The sequence below is a fragment of the Somniosus microcephalus genome, chromosome 1 (genome assembly GCF_052327205.1).
Source record: "Somniosus microcephalus isolate GS21.2 chromosome 1, FLI_Smic_1.0, whole genome shotgun sequence".
Classification (NCBI taxonomy): Eukaryota; Metazoa; Chordata; class Chondrichthyes; order Squaliformes; family Somniosidae; genus Somniosus; species Somniosus microcephalus.
This window is the reverse complement of record NC_140987.1, coordinates 40,183,497-40,205,688: the sequence shown is the minus strand read 5'-3', so window position 1 is coordinate 40,205,688 and position 22,192 is coordinate 40,183,497. Positions and strand designations below refer to the sequence as shown.

The following is a 22,192-nucleotide window of genomic DNA, read 5'->3' as shown; positions in this document are numbered from 1 at the left end:
AACAGAATAGAGTTTCGGGTAAAAATAAGCAGGGTGGGTCAGGAAGGGACAGCGAGAGTAACAAAGTTCCTCGGAGTCCACATCGCGGAAGACCTCTCCTGGTCCCTCAATACCTCCTCTCTGGTGAAGGCGGCCCAGCAGCGCCTATATTTCCTAAGGAGGCTGAAGGGATGTAACCTGTCACCCCTGATCCTCTCTAACTTTTACCGCTGCACAATAGAGAGCATCCTGACGAACTGTATCACAGTATGGTATGGCAGCTGTAGCTACTATGACCGGAAAGCCCTGCAGCGGGTAGTCAAAACTGCCCAACGCATTACCGGCACCCGACCATAGAGCACATATACCAGAAACGCTGTTTACGGAGGTCACGGTCCATCATCAAAGACCCTACCCACCCCAGCCAGTCTGTTCGCCCTCCTGCCATCTGGGAGACGCTACAGATGCATTCGCACCCGAACGACCAGATTTAGGAACAGCTTCTTTCCCAGGGCTGTCATCCTACTGAACTCCACAAATAAACTCTAAAGCCTGCACATCTGCCAATGCACTTTATTATGGTTATGTTTATGTTAATGTATTACAAGCCAAATGAATGTTGAATGTTTAAATGTCTTAATCTAAATGTACACTCTCGGGAGCCGCAAGCCTACATTTCGTTGTACTGCACTTGTGCACTAACAATGACAATAAAGTTGATTATTATTATTATTATTATTATTATTATTATTATTATAAGGAATCAGTGACTAAGGTGACATCAGGGGAAAAAGAGAAATAAGTCAAAGCTAAAGGCACTATGCATTTGCAACAAAATAAATGAATTAATAGCACAGATAGAAATGAACAGGTTTGATCTAATAACCATAACAGAGATGTGGTTGCAAAGTGGCCAAGGTTGGGAACTAAATATTCCAGGATACATAACATTTAGATGGGATATGTTGTGTATGTAATATGTGTGCTACTTTGAACCTATGGACAGGACTGCACTACTTGTTGGGCGTAGTGATACGCAGTACCACTCCTGGCCATAGGGGTATAAATAGTACTGTGGGTACTGATCCCCCTCAGTTCCCGCCTGTGGGCATGAAGTAAAGACCTATGTATAGTCCCTACCTCCAACCAGTAAAGACCTGTTTGAGTTATACGTTTAAGTCTTTGTGTTAATTGTTCAATACAATACACATACTTAACACTGGCGACGAGTCAGGCTCTTACCCTGCGGCAGTTATTCCAGGCGGCTTCGTCCAAAGACAGGACGTTGAAGAGAGGTTTCAATCCTCAACACCCCACTCAAAACTGAAGGGCAGCAGAAATCCTGACAGCTTCCAGCGACTGGAAGAGACAGGCATTAGGACCCTGAAGCCTCCATCAGCTTGTGAACCGGAGTAAAGACAGGACTGGGGAAGAGAGAGAGGTAGGGCGATAGCGATCGGCAGATAAGGGCCGGGCCGCTTTGAAGTGAGGGGCGCAGCCGGGCCAGCGATCGGGACCAAAGATAAGAGCCGCACTCGGACTGAAAGGCGCGGCGGCTGCAGAAGCTCAAGGTGCGAGAGTCGCGGTGCACAGCGCGGGCTATCGATCGCGGCGAAGATAAGGGCCGCACTCGAGGGCTGAAGGGAGACGGCGTCGGGGGACGGGTGAAGACCGCCAAGCGCGGGAAAACCGCCATTTTGTGGGCGGAGGACGACGGCAAGAGCGGGAAGCCGCCATCTTTGATAACAAGTAAAGAAAATAAAATCTGAGAAATTGCAAATCTACAATGCCTAAACACGGGAATATTAGCACCTTTGATAGTGACCTCGAAGATTGGGCCATATATGTTGAAAGAGTAAAAAATTATTGTAAGGCCAATAAAATTCGTGACCAAGATAAAGCTCTAACATTATTAAATTTAATGGGTGCGAAGACGTACGGGCAATTGAAACACCTGTTATCACCAGATGAACCGGCGGATAAGACGTTCGATGAGATTGTTACTGTCCTGAAAGATCATCTAAACCCCACGCCGCTGATGCTAGCGGAACGATTTAAATTTTACGACAGAAGGCAGCTACAGCATGAAAGCAATGCTGAATATTTGCTGGAATTGCGTAAATTAGCGAAATATTGCCAGTTTGGAACGGGATTGACAGATGCACTACGAGACAAATTTGTGTGTGGTTTATTTAAACAGGATACACAAAAGCGACTGCTCGAGGAGAATGAGCTGACGCTTGAGAAGGCGGTCACTATGGCAGCAGCACACGAAGCCGCAGCGAGAGGCACGGCAGTAATGCAGCTACGGTCACCGGAGCTCAGTGCACACAAATTGGGTGTGAGTTCTGGCAAATGTTATCGTTGTGGAAAGACAACGCATGATCAGAACCAGTGTTGGTTTAAAAACCAAGAATGTAGAACTTGTGGTAGGCTTGGACATATAGCTAGAGTATGCAGGTCAGGGAAGAAGACCAGCAACAAGAAGTCACCGCAAGGAAAATACGCAAAGGTACACAAGGTGACCGAACAGGAGTCCGATTCAGACGCTAGCAGTAATGAACTGGCTAGCTTAAGCTGTAATGAACTGGCTAGCTTAAGAGTACTCAACGCTGGTAAGGGTGCAGACCTCCAGACAATTTGGGTCACTCTTCAGATAGAAGGAGTCCAAGTAAAACTGGAATTGGACACTGGATCGGCATTGACGGTCATAAATAAGAAAGATTACGGAAAGTTATTCCAACATATTCCCCTACAGGATACGGGGATTATATTGAAAACATACACGGGGCAAAGAGTGTACCCCATCGGGAAAATAGAGGTTGCAGTGGCCCACAAGGGCGAAGACAGTCAAATAATGGACTTATATGTGATATCTGAAGGAGGTCCTCCACTACTAGGACGGGAGTGGATTAGGAAAATGAATATGGACTGGCATTTCCTACAAACAATAACGAGTGAGAACTCGGTGAAGATAGTCGGCCCAGACTCTGGAACGGATGATGGTAAGCCCAACTCAGGTGCAAAAGACAAAGTTTCAGCACAGAATTCCACTGAGCAACAACAACATAGTTTAACTGTGGATTCTGAGTCTGGCAAGTCTACTGATGTGCCCATTTCTGAGGGACACCGGGCTCGAACTCAACTCCATTTCAAACTACAACAGCAATTAGAACAAATGCTTCGCCGTTTTGAGCAAGAGTTGAATGCAACGAAAGAGTTCTTTGATATAGAGTTGGAGAATCTGGAAAGACAACAGAAGCAGCTGATGGAGAAAATGGAGCAGGAGCACACAAAACGTCTGATGTCAGAGGAGTTAACGGTCAGCCAACTCCTGCATATGCTGAAGGACAGGACTCTGAAATGGGAAAAACTTGAACATGAACTTCAATATTCAAACGAAAGGGGTTCGGAGCTCTCAAAGGTTATTGGAAGAGCTGAGGTGGCAACACAGACTGAGATGACTGCAACAGAGCAGCCCTTGGATGCCAAAAGTACGCTGACTCACGTCAACGTAGAACAACAGACCGCTGAAACAGCTGCTCCGGTAGAGGGATTGCATAGTCCGATCAATCAATCTCCAAAGGAAGTTGAAGTATTAAAATCACAAATGAGGTCACTAGTAAACGACTTGCTGAAAGCCCAGAAAAAGCTGGATGCAGAGGTACACATGAAGAAGTCTCTTCAGGAAAGATGTCTGGATTTGGAACAAGAGCTGGCTAACGTCCAGCTAGGTATGGAGGAAATAGACGACCCTCTCACTGGTCTAGCTCAGGACGACACCGAATATTACGATGTCCTGTCCTGCCCAGCTTGTAACTTCGACTCCCAAAGTGCAGAAATCATGGAGGAGCACCAAAAGTCTACGGAACATCGGGAGAAGCTGGCTCTACGACGGAAACAGGAGGAAGAGAAGGAGGAACTGCGCATGCAGCTGGCAGCTGTGGCAGCTGACAATGGAGCCCAGAGAGTCTCCAAGAAGCAGAAAAGGAAAAGTAAAAACAGAAGATGACCCATCTGAACCATTATCACCTCTACCAGATCACACACGTGGTCCCTCCGAACGGAGCCAATTCAGTTCGGAAGTTCAAACTGTTAAATCCATGGAAGGACTATTGAATGAGTCACTCTAGCAACGTGAACCGACTACACCACAGAGATTGAATCTGTGAACTGTTTTCCGCAGAGACTGAATCTGTGATCTGTTTTTGACATGAAGTTATCTATGTATCTATGTTATTCTGTTATGTAAACCTGAAGTTATATATGTATATATGTTATTACGTTATGTTAAATGGGGAGATGACTGTAAAGCTAGGAAGGGAGGAATGTTGTGTATGTAATATGTGTGCTACTTTGAACCTATGGACAGGACTGCACTACTTGTTGGGCGTAGTGATACGCAGTACCACTCCTGGCCATAGGGGTATAAATAGTACTGTGGGTACTGATCCCCCTCAGTTCCCGCCTGTGGGCATGAAGTAAAGACCTATGTATAGTCCCTACCTCCAACCAGTAAAGACCTGTTTGAGTTATACGTTTAAGTCTTTGTGTTAATTGTTCAATACAATACACATACTTAACAGGATAGACAAAATGGAAAAGGAGGAGGGTTAGCCCTGATAATAAAGGATGGGATGAAGACAGAGAGAAAGGATCTTAGCTCTGAAAATCAAGAAGTAGAATCAGTTTAGGTGGAGCTAAGAAACAGCATGGGACAGAAAACATTGGTGGGAGTTGTTTATAGGCCCCCAAACAGTAGTTGTAATGTAGGGCAGAGTATAAATCAGGAAATTAGAGGTGCACGTAACAAGGGTAATATAGTGATCATGGGGGACTTTAATCTACATATAGACTGGGCAAACCAAATTTGCAGTAATAGTGTGGAGGACAAATTCATGGAATGTATGCAAGATAGTTTTCTAGATCAGTATGTTGAGGAACCAACTAGGGAACAGGCTATTTTAGATCTGGTATTGTGCAACGAGAAAGGGTTAATTAATAACCTTGTAGTAAAGGGGCCTTTAGGGAAGAGTGACCATAATATGATTCACTTTCAAACTCAATATAAAATTGTCTTAGTTAAATCCGAAACTAGGGTCTTAAATCTAAACAAAGCAAACTACGTAGGTATGAGGGGCGAGTTGACTAAGGTAGATTGGGAAACTACATTAAAAGGTATGACAGTGGATGTGCAATGGCTAGCATTTAAAGAATTAATACATAATTTACAACAAATAAACGTTCTTTTAAGGCACAGAAACCCCACAAGAAAAGTGATCCAACCGTGGCTAACAAGAGAAGTTAAAGATAGTATTAGATCAAAGGAAGAGGCTTATAATGCTGCCAAAAAGAGTAGCAAGCCTGAGGATTGGGATGATTTTAGATATCAGCAAAGGATGACCACGAAATTGATAAAGAAAGGGAAAATAGAATGTGAGAGTAAACTAGCGTGAGACATAAAAAGACTGTAAAAGCTTCTATAGGTATATAAAAAGGAAAAGATTAGTGAAAGTAAATGAGGGTCCCTTACAGGCTGAGACAGGAGAAATTATAATGGGGAATAAGGAAATGGCAGAGAAATTAAACAAATACTTTGTGCCTGTCTTCACGGAAGAAGACACAAAAAAACTTCCCGGAAATAGTGGAGAACCAAGGGTCTAGCGAGAATGAGGAACTGAAAGATATTAGTATTAGTAAAAAAGTAGTACTGGAGAAATTAATGGGACTGAAAGCTGATAAATCCCCAGGACCTGATGGCCTACATCCTAGGGTTTTGAAAGAGTTGGCTATATAGAGATAATGGATGCATTGGTTGTCATTTTCCAAAATTCCATCGAATCTAGAATGGTTCCCGCAGATTGCAAGGTAGCAAATGTGACCCCACTATTTAAGAAAGGAGGGAGAGAGAAAACGGATAACTACAGACCAGTTAGCTTGACATCAGTAGTAGGGAAAATGCTAGAATCTATTATTAAGGACGTGGTAACAGGGCACTCAGAAAATTATAATAGGATTGGGCAGAGTCAATGTGGATTTATGAAAGGGAAATCGTGTTTGATAAATCTGTTAAGAATTTTTTGAGGTTGTAACTAGCAGAATAGATAAGGGGGAAACCAGTGGATGTGGTGTATTTGGATTTTCAGAAGGCATTCGATAAGGTGCCACACAAGAGGTTATTAAACAAAATTAGGGCTCATGGGATTGGGGGTAATATACTACCATGGATTGAGGATTGGTTAACGGACAGAAAACAGAGAGTAGAAATAAACGGATCATTTTCGGGTTGGCAGGCTGTAACTAGTGGGGTACCGCAAGGATCAGTGCTTGGGCCTCAGCTATTCACAATCTACATCAATGATTTGGATGAGGGGACCAAATGTAAAATATCCAAGTTTGCTGATGATACAAAGCTGGGTGGGAATGTAAGTTGTGAGGAGGATGCAAGGAGGCTTCAAGGGGATATAGACAGGCTAAGTGAGTGGGCAAGAACATGGCAAATGGAATATAATGTGGAGAAATGTAAATTTATCCACTGAGTGCGAGTCAGCAGAGAGTGCTGAGAGTTTGGGTAAGTGTGAGAGTTCTTTAATTGTTATTTCTCTTTAAATCATTCTTGATAAGATTACTTAAGCAGTTTAAGTAAAGGGGAAAAGTTAAATATTTGGGATTCTGTTGGTTTAAGAGGAGTAAAACAAGGTTACACTGCAGTAGGAGTAAGTTGGCACAGCAGGCAGTGGAAACCAGTTTTCTAACCAATCAGCAGGGGTGACTCATTTGGCTGTAAACAAACAAACAGTATAAAAAGACCAGTGCTTGTGCGAGCAAGCACTGAGTGTGAGTCAGCAGAAAGTGCTGTGAGTTAGGGTAAGTGGGGTGTTAGGTGCTCTTTTCAAACTTTAACTCTGTGGGTTGTAGTTAATAAGGCCTTTCTGGTGCAGCGTGACTGTTGGTAAACCATTTAACTGGTGTAATTAGAGGGATTGATTTAATTTAAATCCAATTAATTAATGGGGATACTAGCATCTAAAATCGGGCAGAGGGTGTCCATAACTAACAATAAAAAATTTAATTAATTACATAGAATGGAGCAGGTGATGTGTTACTGTTGCGAGATGTGGGAGCCAGTGGACCCCATTGAGGCTCACGGTGATTACGTCTGTGACAAGTGTCTGCTGCTACAGGAACCCCAGCTCCGTGTTGATGAGCTGGAGTCTGAGCTTCAGACATTGCGACACATCAGGGAGGGGGAGAAGTACCTGGACTCTGTGCATCAGGAGGTGTTCACACATATGAAGTTAATTAATTCAGATGTAGCCCATGGTCAGGGACAGGACGGTGTGACTACGAGTGAGGCAGGTACGGGGATCCAGGAGGTAGAGCTGGAGGAGCCGCAGCCCTTGCTCTTGTCCAACAGGTTCGAGGTTCTTACTCCCTGTGGGGACAGGAGCAGGGACTGCAGGGAGGATGAGCAACCTGGCCACAGCACCGTGGAACGGGGGGCCATTCAAGAGGAGGGAGTAAATAGAAATGTTGTAGTGGTAGAGGATAGTATTATTAGGGGGATAGATAGAGTTCTCTGCAGCCGAGAGCGAGAGTCCCGAAGGTTGTGTTGCCTACCCGGTGCCAGGGTTAAGGACATCTCCTCTGGGCTGGAAAGAAACTTGCAGTGGGAGGGGGTGGATCCAGTTGTCGTGGTCCATGTTGGTACAAACGACGTAGATAGGACTAGGAAGCCGGTTCTGTTAAAGGAGTATGAGCAGCTAGGGATCAAATTAAAAAACATAGAAACATAGAAGATAGGAGCAGGAGTAGGCCATTCGGCCCTTCGAGCCTGCTCCGCCATTTAACGAGATCATGGCTGATCATCCAAACCCTAGCACCCGGTCCCTACACCGACAGCCATCCCACACAAGCCCTATCCCCGTAACCCCACGTATTTAATCCCCCCTAACACTAAGGGCCAATTTTTTTATCATGGCCAATCAACCTAACCCGCACATCTTTGGACTGTGGGAGGAAACCGGAGCACCCGGAGAAAACCCACGCAAACACGGGGAGAATGTGCAAACTCCACACATACAGTCACCCGAGGCCGGATTTGAACCCGGGTCTCTGGCGCTGTGAGGCAACAGTGCTAACCACTATGCCACCGTGCTGCCTCAAGGGTAATAATCTCTGGATTATTACCTGAGCCACGAGCGAATTTGGCTAGGACAAATAAAATTAGAGAGTTAAATGCGTGGCTCAAAGACTGGTGTGGGAGAAATGGGTTTTGCTTCCTGGGACACTGGCACCAGTGTTGGGACGGGCTTCACTTGGCCAGTGCTGGGACGAGAGTCCTGGCGGATCATATAACTAGGGCTGTTGAGAGGGCTTTAAACTAACGAGTGGGGGGGGGGGGTTCCTAGAGAGCAAATAATAAAAATGACAACAGAGAAGGTCATAGACTTAGGTAGCAGCGGGGAAATTAAAAACCAGAGCGTGTCAGGAAGGGGCAGAAGGTATGGAGTAAAAGGTAAAGTAATAAAAAGGGCAAAAGCAGGAACTAAGTGTCACAAAACATATTTGAAAGTTCTCTATCTGAATGCACGTAGCATTCATAACAAAATAGACGAGTTAATGGCACAAATAACTACATATGGGTATGATCTTGTGGCCATTACAGAAACATGGCTGCAGGGTGACAATGCCTGGGAATTAAACATACCAGGTTATTTAACGATCAGGAAGGACAGGCAGGAAGGAAGGGGAGGTGGGTGGCTATGTTAATAAAGGAAGGAATCACTGTAATACAGAGAAATGATATTGGGTCAAAAGATCAGGATAATGAAACAGTTTGGGTGGAGATAAGGAATAATAAGGGGAAAAAAACACTAGTGGGCGTAGTATATAGGCCTCCGAACAGTTGCAACTCTGTTGGACGGAGTATCAATCAGGAAATAGTTGAGGCTTGTAATAAAGGAACATCGATAATTATGGGGGATTTTAACTATCATATTAATTGGACAAATCAAATTGGGCAGGGCTGCCTTGAGGATGAGTTCATTGAGTGTATTAGGGATGGGTTTCTTGAGCAGTATGTAACTGAACCGACCAGGGGGCAAGCAACCTTAGATCTGTGTGGTAAACCACTGTTGTTGTTGTTGTTGTTACACACTGTTGTACCTATGCATGCCTCAACATGTCTCGGCTGGCTCCACCCACACAGGCCCAGGTATAAAGGTGATTGACCTGCAGCCCCCTGCCTTCTTGGAACCCAGTCAACCACGAGAGGCATGCTCTGTTCTTTGCTAATAAAAGCCTTTAGTTACTTTCTTAACTCTCAGTCTTTTATGAGTAATTAATAGCGCATCAATTTTATTAGCAAAAACAAAATGTCGACATTTGCTGAACAGCAGGCTGCTGCACCAAACGCTGAACAGCAGGCTGCTGCACCAAACGCTGAACAGCAGGCTGCTGCACCAAACGCTGAGCAACAGGAGCTGCTGCGAGCCCTCAGACCAACATGCCTGGACCTAGACCCGCAAGAAGCGGGTTCGGCTACCAAATTCGCGCATTGGCTGCGTTGCTTCGAGGCCTACCTGCAAGCCTCAACTGTGACCCTGGACGAAAACAAGTTGGAAATCCTGGCCTCAAAGGTGAGCCACCAAGTTTATACAATAATCCAGGACGCGACGACCTACGCGGCGGCTATCGGTCTGCTAAAAGGGCAATACGCACGCCCGGTAAATACGGTCTATGCCCGGCACCTCTTAAGATCCCGCAGACAGCAGCCCGGGGAATTGGTGGAGGCCTTCCTACGGGCACTACGGATACTCGGCCGAGACTGCGATTGCAAAGAAGCATCAGCCGCAGCACACACGGAGGGACTGATCCGAGATGCTTTCGTTGCGGGTCTAAGGTCCGACTACTCCCGGCAGAGACTGTTGGAAAAGGGAGAAATGGACCTGAGAAAGGCAGTGTCCCTCGCGCTCTCGCTCGACGCGGCCCACAGGAATATGGACGCCTTCTCCCCTAACCGCTCCGCAACGTGGACGCCACAACCTTGGGTCATGGGACCGCCACCTTCAACTGCTGCTGCGATGTCCAAGGCACAGAAATGTTCTTATATAAAAATAGAAAAGCAGAGTATTTTTTAAATGATGAGAGATTGGGAAATGTTGGTGTTCAGAGGGACCTGGGCGTCCTTGTACACGAATCACTGAAAGTTAACATGCAGGTACAGCAAGTAATTAGGAAAGCAAATCATATGTTGGCCTTTATTACAAGAGGATTTGAGTATAAGAGTAAAGATGTCTTACTGCAATTAAAAAGGGCCCTGGTGAGACCACACCTGGAGTATTGTGTACAGTTTTGGTCTCCTTACCTAAGGAAGGATATACTTGCCATAGAGGGAGTGCAACAAAGGTTCACCAGACTGGTTCCTGGGATGGGAGGATTGTCCTATGAGGACAGATTGAGTAGACTAGGCCTATATTCTCTAGAGTTTGGCAGAATGTGAGGTGATCTCATTGAAACATACACCATTCTTACAGGGCTTGACAGGGTAGATGCAGGGAGGATGTTTCCCCTGGCTGGGGAGTCTCGAACCAGGGGTCACAGTCTCAGAATAAGGGGTCAGCCATTTCGGACTGAGATGAGGAGAAATTTCTTCACTCAGAGGGTGGTGAATCTTTGGAATTCTCTACCCCAGAGGGCTGTGGAGACTCAGTCATTGAGTATATTCAAGACAGAGATCGATAGATTTTTGAATATTAAGGGAATCAAGGGATATGGGGATAGTGCAGGAAAGTGGAGATGAAGTCGAAGATCAGCCATGATCTTACTGAATGGCGGAGCAGGCTCGAAGGGCCAAATGGCCTACTCCTGCTCCGAATTCTTATGTTCTTATGTAACACTGTCAACCAAGTTAGATGCTTCAATCCCCTATTGGACTTCCTAGTGGAAACAGTCCCAACATTACGTAGTAGTTACAGGACTGAAACAGGCCATTTAAAAAAAATTAGTTCACAGGATGTGGGCGTCGCCAGCAAGGCCGGCATTTATCGCCCATTCCTAATTGGGCTAGAGAAGGTGGTGGTGCGCTGCCTTATACAAACGAGTGACTTGCTAGGCCATTTCAGAGTCAACCACATTGCTGTGGGTCTGGAGTCACATAGGCCAGATTTCCAGGATGGCAGATTTCCTTCCCTAAAAGGACATTAGTGAACCAGATGGGTTTTACGACAATCATGGTCACCATTACTGATACTAGCTTTTTATTCCAGATTTATTTTTTAACTGAATTTAAATTCCCCAGCTGCCGTGGTGGGATTTGAACTCAATGTCTCTGGATCATTAGTCCCGGTCTCTGGATTACTAGGCCAGTGATATAACCACTATGCTACCGTACCATTTCAGCCCAACTGGCCCATGAGAGTGTTTATGCTCCACATGAGCCTCCTCCCAACCTTTTTCATCGAACCCCATCAACATATCCTTCTAACATCTCAAATCTCTCATGACTATATGCAATCAACACTGCATCTCAAAGACTATTTTTGGATTAAATCTTGACAGTGAGACTCTCACAATTGGGGCAGCACATCCATTGTTGAATTAAGCGGCCAAAGTAGAATCAATTTGTGCAATCATAGAATCTTATAACACAGAAGGTGGCCGTTCGTCCCATCGGGCCTGTGCCAGCTCTTTGAAAGCGCTATTCAATTACATAGGATAGGCGGCACAGAAACAGGCCATTCGGCCCAACCAGTCCATGCCAGCATTTATGCTTCATTCAATCCTCCTCCCGTCTTTCCTCATCTAACTGTCAGCGTAACCCTCTCTTCCTTTCTCCCTCATATGCTTAACTAGCCCTCCCTTAAATACATTTATACTATTTACCTCAACTACTTCCTGTGGTAGCAAGTTCCACATTCCCACCACTCTCTGGGTAAAGAAGTTTCTTCTGAATTCCCTATTTGATTTCTTGGTGGCTATCCTATATTTATGGCCTCTAGTTATGCTCTTCCCCACAAGTGGAAACACTCTCTCTGTATCTACTCTTTTCAAAACCTTTCCTAATTTTAAAGGCCTCTATTAGGTCACCCCTCAGCCTTTTTCAAGAGAAAAGAGACCCAGCCTGTTCATCCTTTTCCTAATACAGGAAACTGGTTTTTCCGGAGGTTAACTGTCCAGAATGCTCGAGCCACCGGCAAAAATCAGGAGCCGTTTCGTTAGCTTTTTTTTCACCAGTCAGGCTCTGCAAGGTCTCGCTGAAGCTGTTGCTAAGCTACAGAGATGCTTGCAAGGTACGGCCGACTGTTTAGAAGCTGTTGCTAAGCAACAGGGTTTGTTGCCAAATACGGAGCTCAAAATCTCCGTATGTTTCAATATTAGCGCTGGTTTGTCCGGCAGTTTTGATGGGACGGCAACAGCTCGGTCCCGTCGGTGCCGGATAGCACAAAGTTTCCTGTAGGTAGAACCTCACATTTCTGGTATCATCCTTGTAAATCTTCTCTACATCCTCTCCAGTGCCTCTATATCCTTTTTATAATATGGCGACCAGAATTGTCCGCCGTACTCCAAGCATGGTCTAACCAAGGTTCGATACAAGTTTAGCATAAATTCACTATTTTTCACTGCTATCCCTGTAGAAATAAACCCTAGTGCTTGGTTTGCTTTTTTATGGCCTTGTTAACCTGTGTCACTACTTTTAGAGATTTGTGTATTTGTACTCAAGAGATCCCTTTGTTCCACTAACCCACCCAGACTCGCACCCTTCAAGTGATAAGTGACCTCCCTATTCTTCCTACCAAAATGTAATACCTCACATTTATCGGTGTTGAAATTAATTTGCCAATTATATGCCCATTCTGCAAGTTTATTACTGTCTTCCTGTAATTTGTTGCTATCTTCCTCAGTATTGACTATCCCCCCCAATTTGGTGTCATCTGCAAATTTAGAAATTGTATTTTTGATTCTAAATCGTTAATATAAATTGTGAACAACAGTGGTTCCAGCACTGATCCTTGTGGAACACCACTACCCACCTTCAGCCACTGTGAATAGCTACCCTTCACCCCTACTCTCTGTCTTGAAGTCAGTTAGCTATCCATTCTGCTACTTGTCCCGACTCCACATTCTCTGACCTTATTCATTATTCTATTATGTGGTACCTTATTGAAAGCCTTTTGAAAACCCAGATAAATTACATCTATTGCATTATACTTGTCTACTCTCTCCGCTACCTCTTCAAAAAATTCAATGAGGTTGGTCAAGCAAGACTTTCCCTTTTGAAATCCATGTTGATTATTCATTATTATATTTTTGGCTTCTAGATGTTCTATTTTCTCCTTTAGTAGGGATTCCATTATTTTTCCTACCACCGATATTAAGCTGCCTGGTCTATAGTTCCCCGGACATGTTCTATCTCCCTTCTTAAATATCAGTATTATGTTAGCTATCTGCCAGTCCCCTGGCACTACACCTTTTTTTAAAGAATTATTAAATAGTGTACTAATGCCCCTGCTATCTCTTCCCTAAATTCTTTTAAAATTCGCAGATGTAATCCGTCCAGACCAGAGGATGTTTCTTCTTTGAGTTTGATTAGTTTATATAATATATCCTTTTTATTTTAAATGTATTTATTTCATTTCTAATCTCACCTTCTGGTGTCATGTCCACCTGTTTGATCTCCTGGTAAATACTGAAGCAAAATAATTATTTAATATTCCTGCCATATCTCTTATCACTGCCTGTGGTATTATCCTGTCCATTCCTACCTTCCTTTTTTATTTGTGTCTCTAAAATATTTTACTATTTTGTTTTATGTTCCTTGATAATTTAATTTCATAGTTCCTCTTTGCCTTCCTAATTGTTTTTTTGACTTCTCTCCTAATCTCTTTGTATTCTCCCTCATCATGCTCTCCCCTGCTGTCCATGTACTTAATGTATGCCTCTTTCCTTGCCCACAATTTTTTCCTTATGGCTTTATTCATCCATGGATCCCATTAGTGTTTAGTTTTTTTTAGCAGAATATATTTTTCCTGGACTCTGTTGAACACCATTTTAAATGTTTCCCATTGCTGTTCTATGTCATTGTTTGCCAATACTGTTGTCTATTTTATTTTCTCAAGTTCTATTCTCAAACCCTCAAAATCAGCTTTTCTCCAATCTATTACCTTGGTCTTCGTCGTCCTTAATGTCCTTCTCAATTATTATCTTAGAAACATAGAAGATAGGAGCAGGAGTAAGCCATTTGGCCCCTCGAGCCTGCTCCGCCATTCAATGCGATCATGGCTGATCATCCAAATTCAGTACCCTGTCCCTCCTTTCTCCCCATACCCTTTGATCCCTTTAGCCTTAAGAAATATATCCAACTCCTTCTTGAATAATCTTTATTAAGAGTATTATATTATGGTCACTATTGCCTAGATGTTCCCCTACTTTTACCTCTCTTATCTGCTCTGGTTCATTCAATTAGTCTCACTCCCCTGCTCTTTCTTCACAGCCCTGTGAATTTTTCTTTTCCACTACTACAGCCTGTGTTAAAATGTAGTGTGATCAGTATTAAGTGTGTACACATCTCCACACAGTCTGCAACCCAAGTGACTCCAAAAGCTACAACTTGACGTTCCACTGGCATAATTTAATCAAGCAACACTAGAATTATCCCAAGACCCATCAGGGTGGAAAATTAATTCTAAGTAGACCATCAAAAGATCCTGCACAGCTTTCAATGCACAAGGTCAATGTCAATCCTTACCCTGCCAACTTAAACACAAGCAAGTTGTTTTCTTTTTTGTTGCAAACCAATACAGACGCATGAGTTATTACGCAGCTACAGCATAGCAAACCCTCATCTCTCAGGCTGTACAGCATCTTGGTAATTGAGTTCACTGCAGATTTCCATTTTACAAATGTATTCACAATAAACCTCACCTTCCAGTAATTACTGCACAGCACTGCAAACATTCAGACATCAGCAAAAGACATAGCTTACTTCAACATTCACGCCTAACACAGCCACAGTTCCAGTGGTGAGGCGAGAGTGACTGCCCTTGACATCAAGGAGCCCTAGTAAAACTGAAGTCAATGGGGATCAGGGGGAAAACTCTTCACTGGCTGGAATCATACCCAGCACAAAGGAAGATGGTTGCGGTTGTTGACGGCCAATCATGTCAGCCCCAGGACATCGGTGTAGGAGTTGCTCAGGGCAGTGTCCTGAGCCCAATCATCTTCAGTTCCTCCATCAATGACCTTCCCTCCATCATAAGGTCAGAAGTGGGGATGTTCGTTGATGTTCATCATCCAGGCTTGGGCTGATAAGTGGCAAGTAACATTGCTGTCACACAAGTACCAGGCAACGACCATCTTCAACAAGGGAGAGTCTAACCACATCCACCTGACATTCAATGGCATGACCATTGTCGAATTCCCCCACCATCAATATCTTGTGGGGGTCACCATTGACCAGAAACCTAACTGGACCAGCCACATAAATACTGTGGCTACAAGAGGTCAGGAGCTGGGTACTCTGTGGAGAGTGACTCACCTCCTGATTCCCCAAAGCCTTTCCACCACCTACAAGGCACAAGTCAGGAGTGTGATCGAATACTCTCCACTTGCCTGGATGAGTACAGCTCCAACAACACAAGAAGCTCCACACCATCCAGGACAAAGCAGCCCGCTTGATTGGCACCCCATCCACCACCTTAAACATTCACTCCCTCGAACACTGGCATACTGTGGCTGTAGTGTGTACCATCTGCAAGATGCACTGCAGCAACCCGCCAAGGCTTCTTCAACAGCACCTCCCAAACCTGCGACCTCTACCACCTAAAAGGACAAGGGCAGCAGGTGCATTGGAACACCACCATCTCCAAGTCACATACCACCCTGACTTGGAAATATATCACCATTCTGTCATTGTCGCTGGGTCAAAACCCTGGCATTCACTCCCGAACAGCACTGTGGGAGTACCTTCAACTCACAGACTGCAGCGGTTCAAGCAGGCGACTCACCACCACCTTCTCAAGGGCAATTAGGGATGGGCAATAAATGCCAGCCTTGCCAGCAGTGCCCACATCCTGTGATTGAATTTTTTTTTTAAAGTTCTTCATAACTGCCTGGGCTATTAGAGCTTCAAAGCTGTGGCTCAGTTAGTAGCACTCTCGTCTCGGAGTCAGAAGGTTGTGGGTTCAAGTCCCACTCCAGAGACTGGAGCACAAAATCCAGGCTGACACTTCAGTGCAGTACTGAGGGAGTACAACAGTGCAGTTCTGAGGGAGTGTTGCCGTCTTTCGGATAAGACATTAAAACCACAGCCAAGGTCCCATCTACACTCTCAGGTGGACGCAGGCTTTCCCATGGCACGATTTCGAAGGGGAGTTCTTTGCGGTGTCCTGGCCAACATTTATCCCTCAAACACCTTAAAAAAAAGACTGGCCATGATCACACTGCTGTTTGTGGGAGCTTGCTGTGCGCAAATTGGCTGCCACGTTTCCTACATTGCAACAGTGAATACACTTCGAAAAGTCATTGTCAGGAAGCATGCTTGAAATTGTACAAGAAGCAATCGAACCAATATATCGCATACAAGACACTAGTAAAAATGGGAGAGTCTCCCATTAGAAATCTCCTTTATAGATGAAGTCTGGGAATGCCATTCATATTTGTTTTGGCTCATTTAATTTCTAGAAGTTAAGTACTTCGTCAAAACTGGTTGATTAATGACCCCTAAAGAGATACATAAACTGCAAAGTTTAATAGACTGACACTGTGGATTTTACTTGTCCCCATTCTAAAATTGTCATAATATGCACACTCAAATTATGACACTATTACAAAAGAGGGGAGGGGAAACTGATAAAGTAGTACAGGAAACTCTTTTTTATCCGGCACCGACGGGACTGGTGTGGTGCCGGTTTATCAAAAAGTCCGGATTACAGAGAGGTATAGTAAAAGGTACGAGAGCCCCGTACACGGCCACAGATCCAGGCGTCCCTGTTGCATGGCAACAGGTGCGGGAACCCCGGCCACAGACCAAGCGTCCCTGTTGCACAGCAACAGGTGCAGGAACCCCGGTTACACAGCCACAGATCCAGGAACGGCCACTAATATGAAGTAAAACTTACCTGAACCTACTCCTGCATTTTGCCGGTTAACAGAGATTTCCGGTTATTTAGGTGCTGGTAAATCGAGAGTTTCCTGTTTAAAACAATACATCTCAGTGACCAGTCATCACCATAATCTTATGATATACAAGTATCTCAACAAAACAGTAACTTGAAAATGGCAGGTTGATGGGATGAAAGTTTCTCCTCCTTGCTGGCTACAAGGAGCAACTTTGTGTCGTCTCGACTTAAATGCCAGTGGATTGCACCGAACCAACTTAGTCAGCTCGGAGTGGCCATAAGGTGACTGCTGTGGGAAATGGAAAGAGTCACTGCAGTGCAGGAGGGGATGTGTTAAATATAGGGCTGGGGTAGACTGGATGAGTCTTTTCTCTGTACCTGACCTGCAAGTTGGCTTCATGCCACCACTGGGCACCGATTGCGATAGCGTTACAGAAACATTCACAAAAGAAAGTGTATAAGACAAACTTACTAACTCTGTTTCTTTCTCCCCACAGATGCTGCCTGATCGGCTGAGTATTTCTGGCATTTTCTGTTATTATTACTTATCAAGATATGTAATAATATAAAGGGAAGGTTCTCCGATTGGCAGAATGAGACAAGTGCTCCGTACTGGAGCCTCAGCTTTTCATCCTATATGTTAATGACTTGGATGAAGGAATATAGGCGTTGTATATGCATAGCACATTAAGTTAGGAGTCACAGTTACATTGTGTAGATGGGATATTGAGCAAAGGCAAATAAATGGAGTCGAGGTACAGATCTGCCATGATCAAATTGAATAATGGGACAGGTTCAAGGGGCTGAATGGCCTACACCTCCTGTTCCTATGTTTCCTATTAGGACATAGGACACCAATGGAAGCTGCCATTGCAGTTTGATGTTCTAGCAATGCTGTATTTGTTGAAGGCTTTACTGAGGAGTCGGTATGTAACTTGCCGCTGGGCAGTTAAGTTTTTAAATATCAGGTACTATTTTTGCAGCCATCACTTAGTAATAATTGCAAGCAGTGCGACCTACATTCCATGAAGTCTTGTGTTCTCCTACGGAATAATACCACACAAGGCAGCTGAGGCCAATTCATTAAATATATTCAAGAAGGAGTTAGATATATTTCTTAAGGCTAAAGGGATCAAGGGATATGGGGAGAAGGAAGGGACAGGGTACTGAATTTGGATGATCAGCCATGATCTCATTGTATGGCGGAGCAGGCTCGAGGGGCCGAATGGCCAACTCCTGCTCCTATCTTCTATGTTTCTATAAAGATGGCCGGGCACTGCTCCCTGTCTGGTACTTTTGTTCGTTTTTCTCTAAATGTTCAGCTGTTTCCTACTCACTGCGCACTACTCATTGCGCGCACTACTCATTGCGCACTACTCATTGCGCACTACTCGTTCACTGATGTTGGATTGCTGTCATTTAGAGACTAGCCAGAATCACAGCAGAATTTGAATTTATGTCGATTGGTTCAAGACCAAGTTTTTCTTGAAGCCAGACAACCAGATATTTAGTCACTTTGTTCCTGGTGTGATCAAACAGCAGGGCTACACAAATAGCACCTGATATTTTGGACAATGCTACCTCCCACCGCACCACGCGACCTCTGCAGTACCGTTCCATGGGTTTTCCAAGATATAATTCCAATATTTATTCCACTGACTCAAAAGACTTTGAACCGCTCAGACTTGGAATCAAAACACCACCAGCAAACAGCTGCAGCCTTTAAATAAAAGGCCGTCAGCACAGTCCCCAAGGCAAACCTGTCCGGCATTTCTCAGATGACCTAGAGAATTGGCCGCGTAAAATAAGAAACAAACTCTGCACACAATACAGCCTTGCTCTCTGGAACAAGGCCAGTGTACGTGAGAGAATCGTATATGGCGCAACAGACAGCTGCAGTACCAATCATTAGGGGCGTTGGTGGCCTAGTGAGAACTAGTCAGCCATTCTGTACTTGGATGACATGGGGGGGCAACTGGAAATTATCTACATTCAGGGAAAGACTCCCTGTGCTTCCAAAGAGACCGAAAAATCACCCAGTCGAAGTTACAGACTGCCGCTTTCTAAAATACTTTATATTTTGGGAGGTCATCGCAATGGAGGACGCAAGTGCTGGAAAACAGAATGCATTTGCATTTCAGGGGCCCACTGTCAGCCGGTCACGGTTAGATGCAGAGATCCTTCAACACGCCTCAAGCATTTGCATGACATTTCCATTTCCCAAACCACCTATTCCTATGGCCGCTCTCGGCAAGCTTCATTTAGTCCTAAATGAATTGCTGTGTTTGTGCCTTCGGCCCACTGGCACTGGGCCAAGACTATCCAAACTTATTGGGTGTAGATGTTGACAGGCAGGAGACAGAGGAGAAGTTCATCCCATCGGTGAGGGCCGGATTGGAACTCAGGATACTGGAAATGATGGGACAGTTTCCAAACATCTACAAGAAGTTAGGCTCGGAACAAAACTGGGGTAGGCCATTCAGCCCCCTCGAGCCGGTTCTGTCAATTGATTAGATCATGGCTGATCTGTACCTCAACTCCATTTCCCTGCCTTTACTCCATATCCCGTGATACTTTTTCCTAAAATAAATTTATCCATCTGTCTTGAAAATTCCAATTGAATCAGCAGCCACAGCCTTTTCAGGAGAGAGATTTTTGATTCCCTTTGTGAGAAACAGTGCTCATGATTTCACTCTTAAATGGCCTGGCTCTAATTATGTCCCCATGTTCAGGATTTCCCCCACCACAGGAAAGAGTCTCTCTGTATCTACCTTTTGAATTCCTTTATCGTTTTAAAGACCCTAATTAGATCATCCCTCAATCTTCTGAACTCAAGGGAATACAAACCCAGTTTATGCAATCACTGCTCACAATTTAACCCTTTATGCTGGTGAATCTCCGCTGTATCCCCTCCAAGGCCAACGTATCTTTTCTGAGGTTCAGTTTGTATAACTGAACAAAGTACTCCAGATGGGGTCTGACCAAAACTCTGCACAACAAAAGCACAACTTCCCCACTTTTGTATTCCAATCCTGTGCACTAGCTTTTAAGAACATAAGAAATAGGACCAGAGTAGGCCATACAGCCCCTCCAGGCAGAGTAGGCCATACGGCCCCTCGAGGTTGCAGAGTAGGCCATACGGCCCCTCGAGGTTGCAGAGTAGGCCATACGGCCCCTCCAGGCAGAGTAGGCCATACGGCCCCTCGACGTTGCAGAGTAGGCCATACGGCCCCTCGAGGTTGCAGAGTAGGCCATACGGCCCCTCCAGGCAGAGTAGGCCATACGGCCCCTCGAGGTTGCAGAGTAGGCCATACGGCCCCTCGAGGTTGCAGAGTAGGCCATACGGCCCCTCGAGGTTGCAGAGTAGGCCATACGGCCCCTCGAGGTTGCAGAGTAGGCCATACGGCCCCTCGAGGTTGCAGAGTAGGCCATACGGCCCCTCGAGGTTGCAGAGTAGGCCATACGGCCCCTCGAGGTTGCAGAGTAGGCCATACGGCCCCTCGAGGTTGCAGAGTAGGCCATACGGCCCCTCGAGGTTGCAGAGGAGGCCATACGGCCCCTCGAGGTTGCAGAGTAGGCCATACGGCCCCTCGAGGTTGCAGAGGCGGCCATACGGCCCCTCGAGGTTGCAGAGTAGGCCATACGGCCCCTCGAGGTTGCAGAGTAGGCCATACGGCCCCTCCAGGCAGAGTAGGCCATACGCCCCTCGAGGTTGCAGAGTAGGCCATACAGCCCCTCGAGGTTGCAGAGTAGGCCATACGGCCCCTCCAAGCAGAGGAGGCCATACGGCCCCTCGAGGTTGCAGAGTAGGCCATACGGCCCCTCGAGGTTGCAGAGTATGCCATACGGCCCCTCCAGGCAGAGTAGGCCATACTACCCCTCCAGGCAGAGTAGGCCATACAGCCCCTCGAGGTTGCAGAGTAGGCCATACGGCCCCTCGAGGTTGCAGAGTAGGCCATACGGCCCCTCCAGGCAGAGTAGGCCATACAGCCCCTCGAGGTTGCAGAGTAGGCCATACAGCCCCTCGAGGTTGCAGAGTAGGCCATACGGCCCCTCGAGGTTGCAAAGTAGGCCATACGGCCCCTCCAAGCAGAGTAGGCCATACAGCCCCTCGAGGTTGCAGAGTAGGCCATATGGCCCCTCAAGGTTGCTCCGCCGTTCAATAAGATCATAGCTGATGATCTACATCAACTCCACTTTCCCACCTTATCCCCATATCCCTTGATTCCATTAGTGCACAAAAATCTATCGCTCTCAATCTTGAATATACTCAACTGAGCATCCACAGCCCTATGTGGTAGAGAAATCCAAAGAGTCACAATTCTCTGAGTGAAGGCATTTCACCTCACCTCAGCCTTAAATGGCCGACCCCTTATCCTGAGACTAGGACCCCGGGTTCTGGACTCCAGCCAGAGGAAACAGCCTCTCAGCATCTACCATGTCAAGCCCTCAAGAATTTTATTCGTTTCAATGAGATTGCCTCTCATTCTTCTAAACTCCAAACAATATAGGCCCATTTTAGTGATCTATGCACAATACACCCAAATCCTTTCACTCCCTCTCTCCTTGAATCACTGCAATCCTTAGTGATTGTGCTCCCACAATGGTATTAGGTAGGGAACATAAGAATTCGGAGCAGGAGTAGGCCATACGGCCCCTCGAGCGTGCTCCGCCATTTAATAAGATCATGACTGACTGATCTTCGACCTCAATTCCACTTCCCCTCCCAAAGAAATCATTGTGGACTTCAGGAAGTCCAAAGGCGGAAGTCACACCCCCATCCACATCAATGGGGCTGTGGTGGAAAGGGTGGACAGCTTTAAATTCCTCAGAGTCCACATCACGGAAGACCTCTCCTGGTCCCTCAATACCTCCTCTCTGGTGAAGAAGGCCCAGCAGCGCCTATATTTCCTAAGGAGGCTGAAGGGATGTAACCCGTCACCCCTGATCCTCTCTAACTTTTACCGCTGCACAATAGAGAGCATCCTGACAAACTGTATCACAGTATGGTATGGCAGCTGTAGCTACTATGACCGGAAAGCCCTGCAGCGGGTAGTCAAAACTGCCCAACGCATTACCGGCACCCGGCTACC

At 45.5% G+C, this 22,192-nt stretch overlaps 1 protein-coding gene across 2 annotated transcripts in view; it reads right to left on the bottom strand.

The window, feature by feature from the left end:
* spcs3 (signal peptidase complex subunit 3) overlaps positions 1-22,192 on the bottom strand; it is a 41,324-nt gene that overhangs the window by 12,848 nt on the left and 6,284 nt on the right. The window contains exon 1 of one of the 2 annotated variants that reach the window (XM_085978135.1): positions 7,600-7,697. The exons of the other annotated variant lie outside the window; for it this stretch is intronic. Coding sequence (XP_085834261.1) covers positions 7,600-7,682 — 83 coding nt within the window. The 5' untranslated portion in view covers positions 7,683-7,697. Of the gene's footprint in view, positions 1-7,599; positions 7,698-22,192 lie in introns of those variants that run through there. 2 annotated transcript variants of the gene reach the window in all.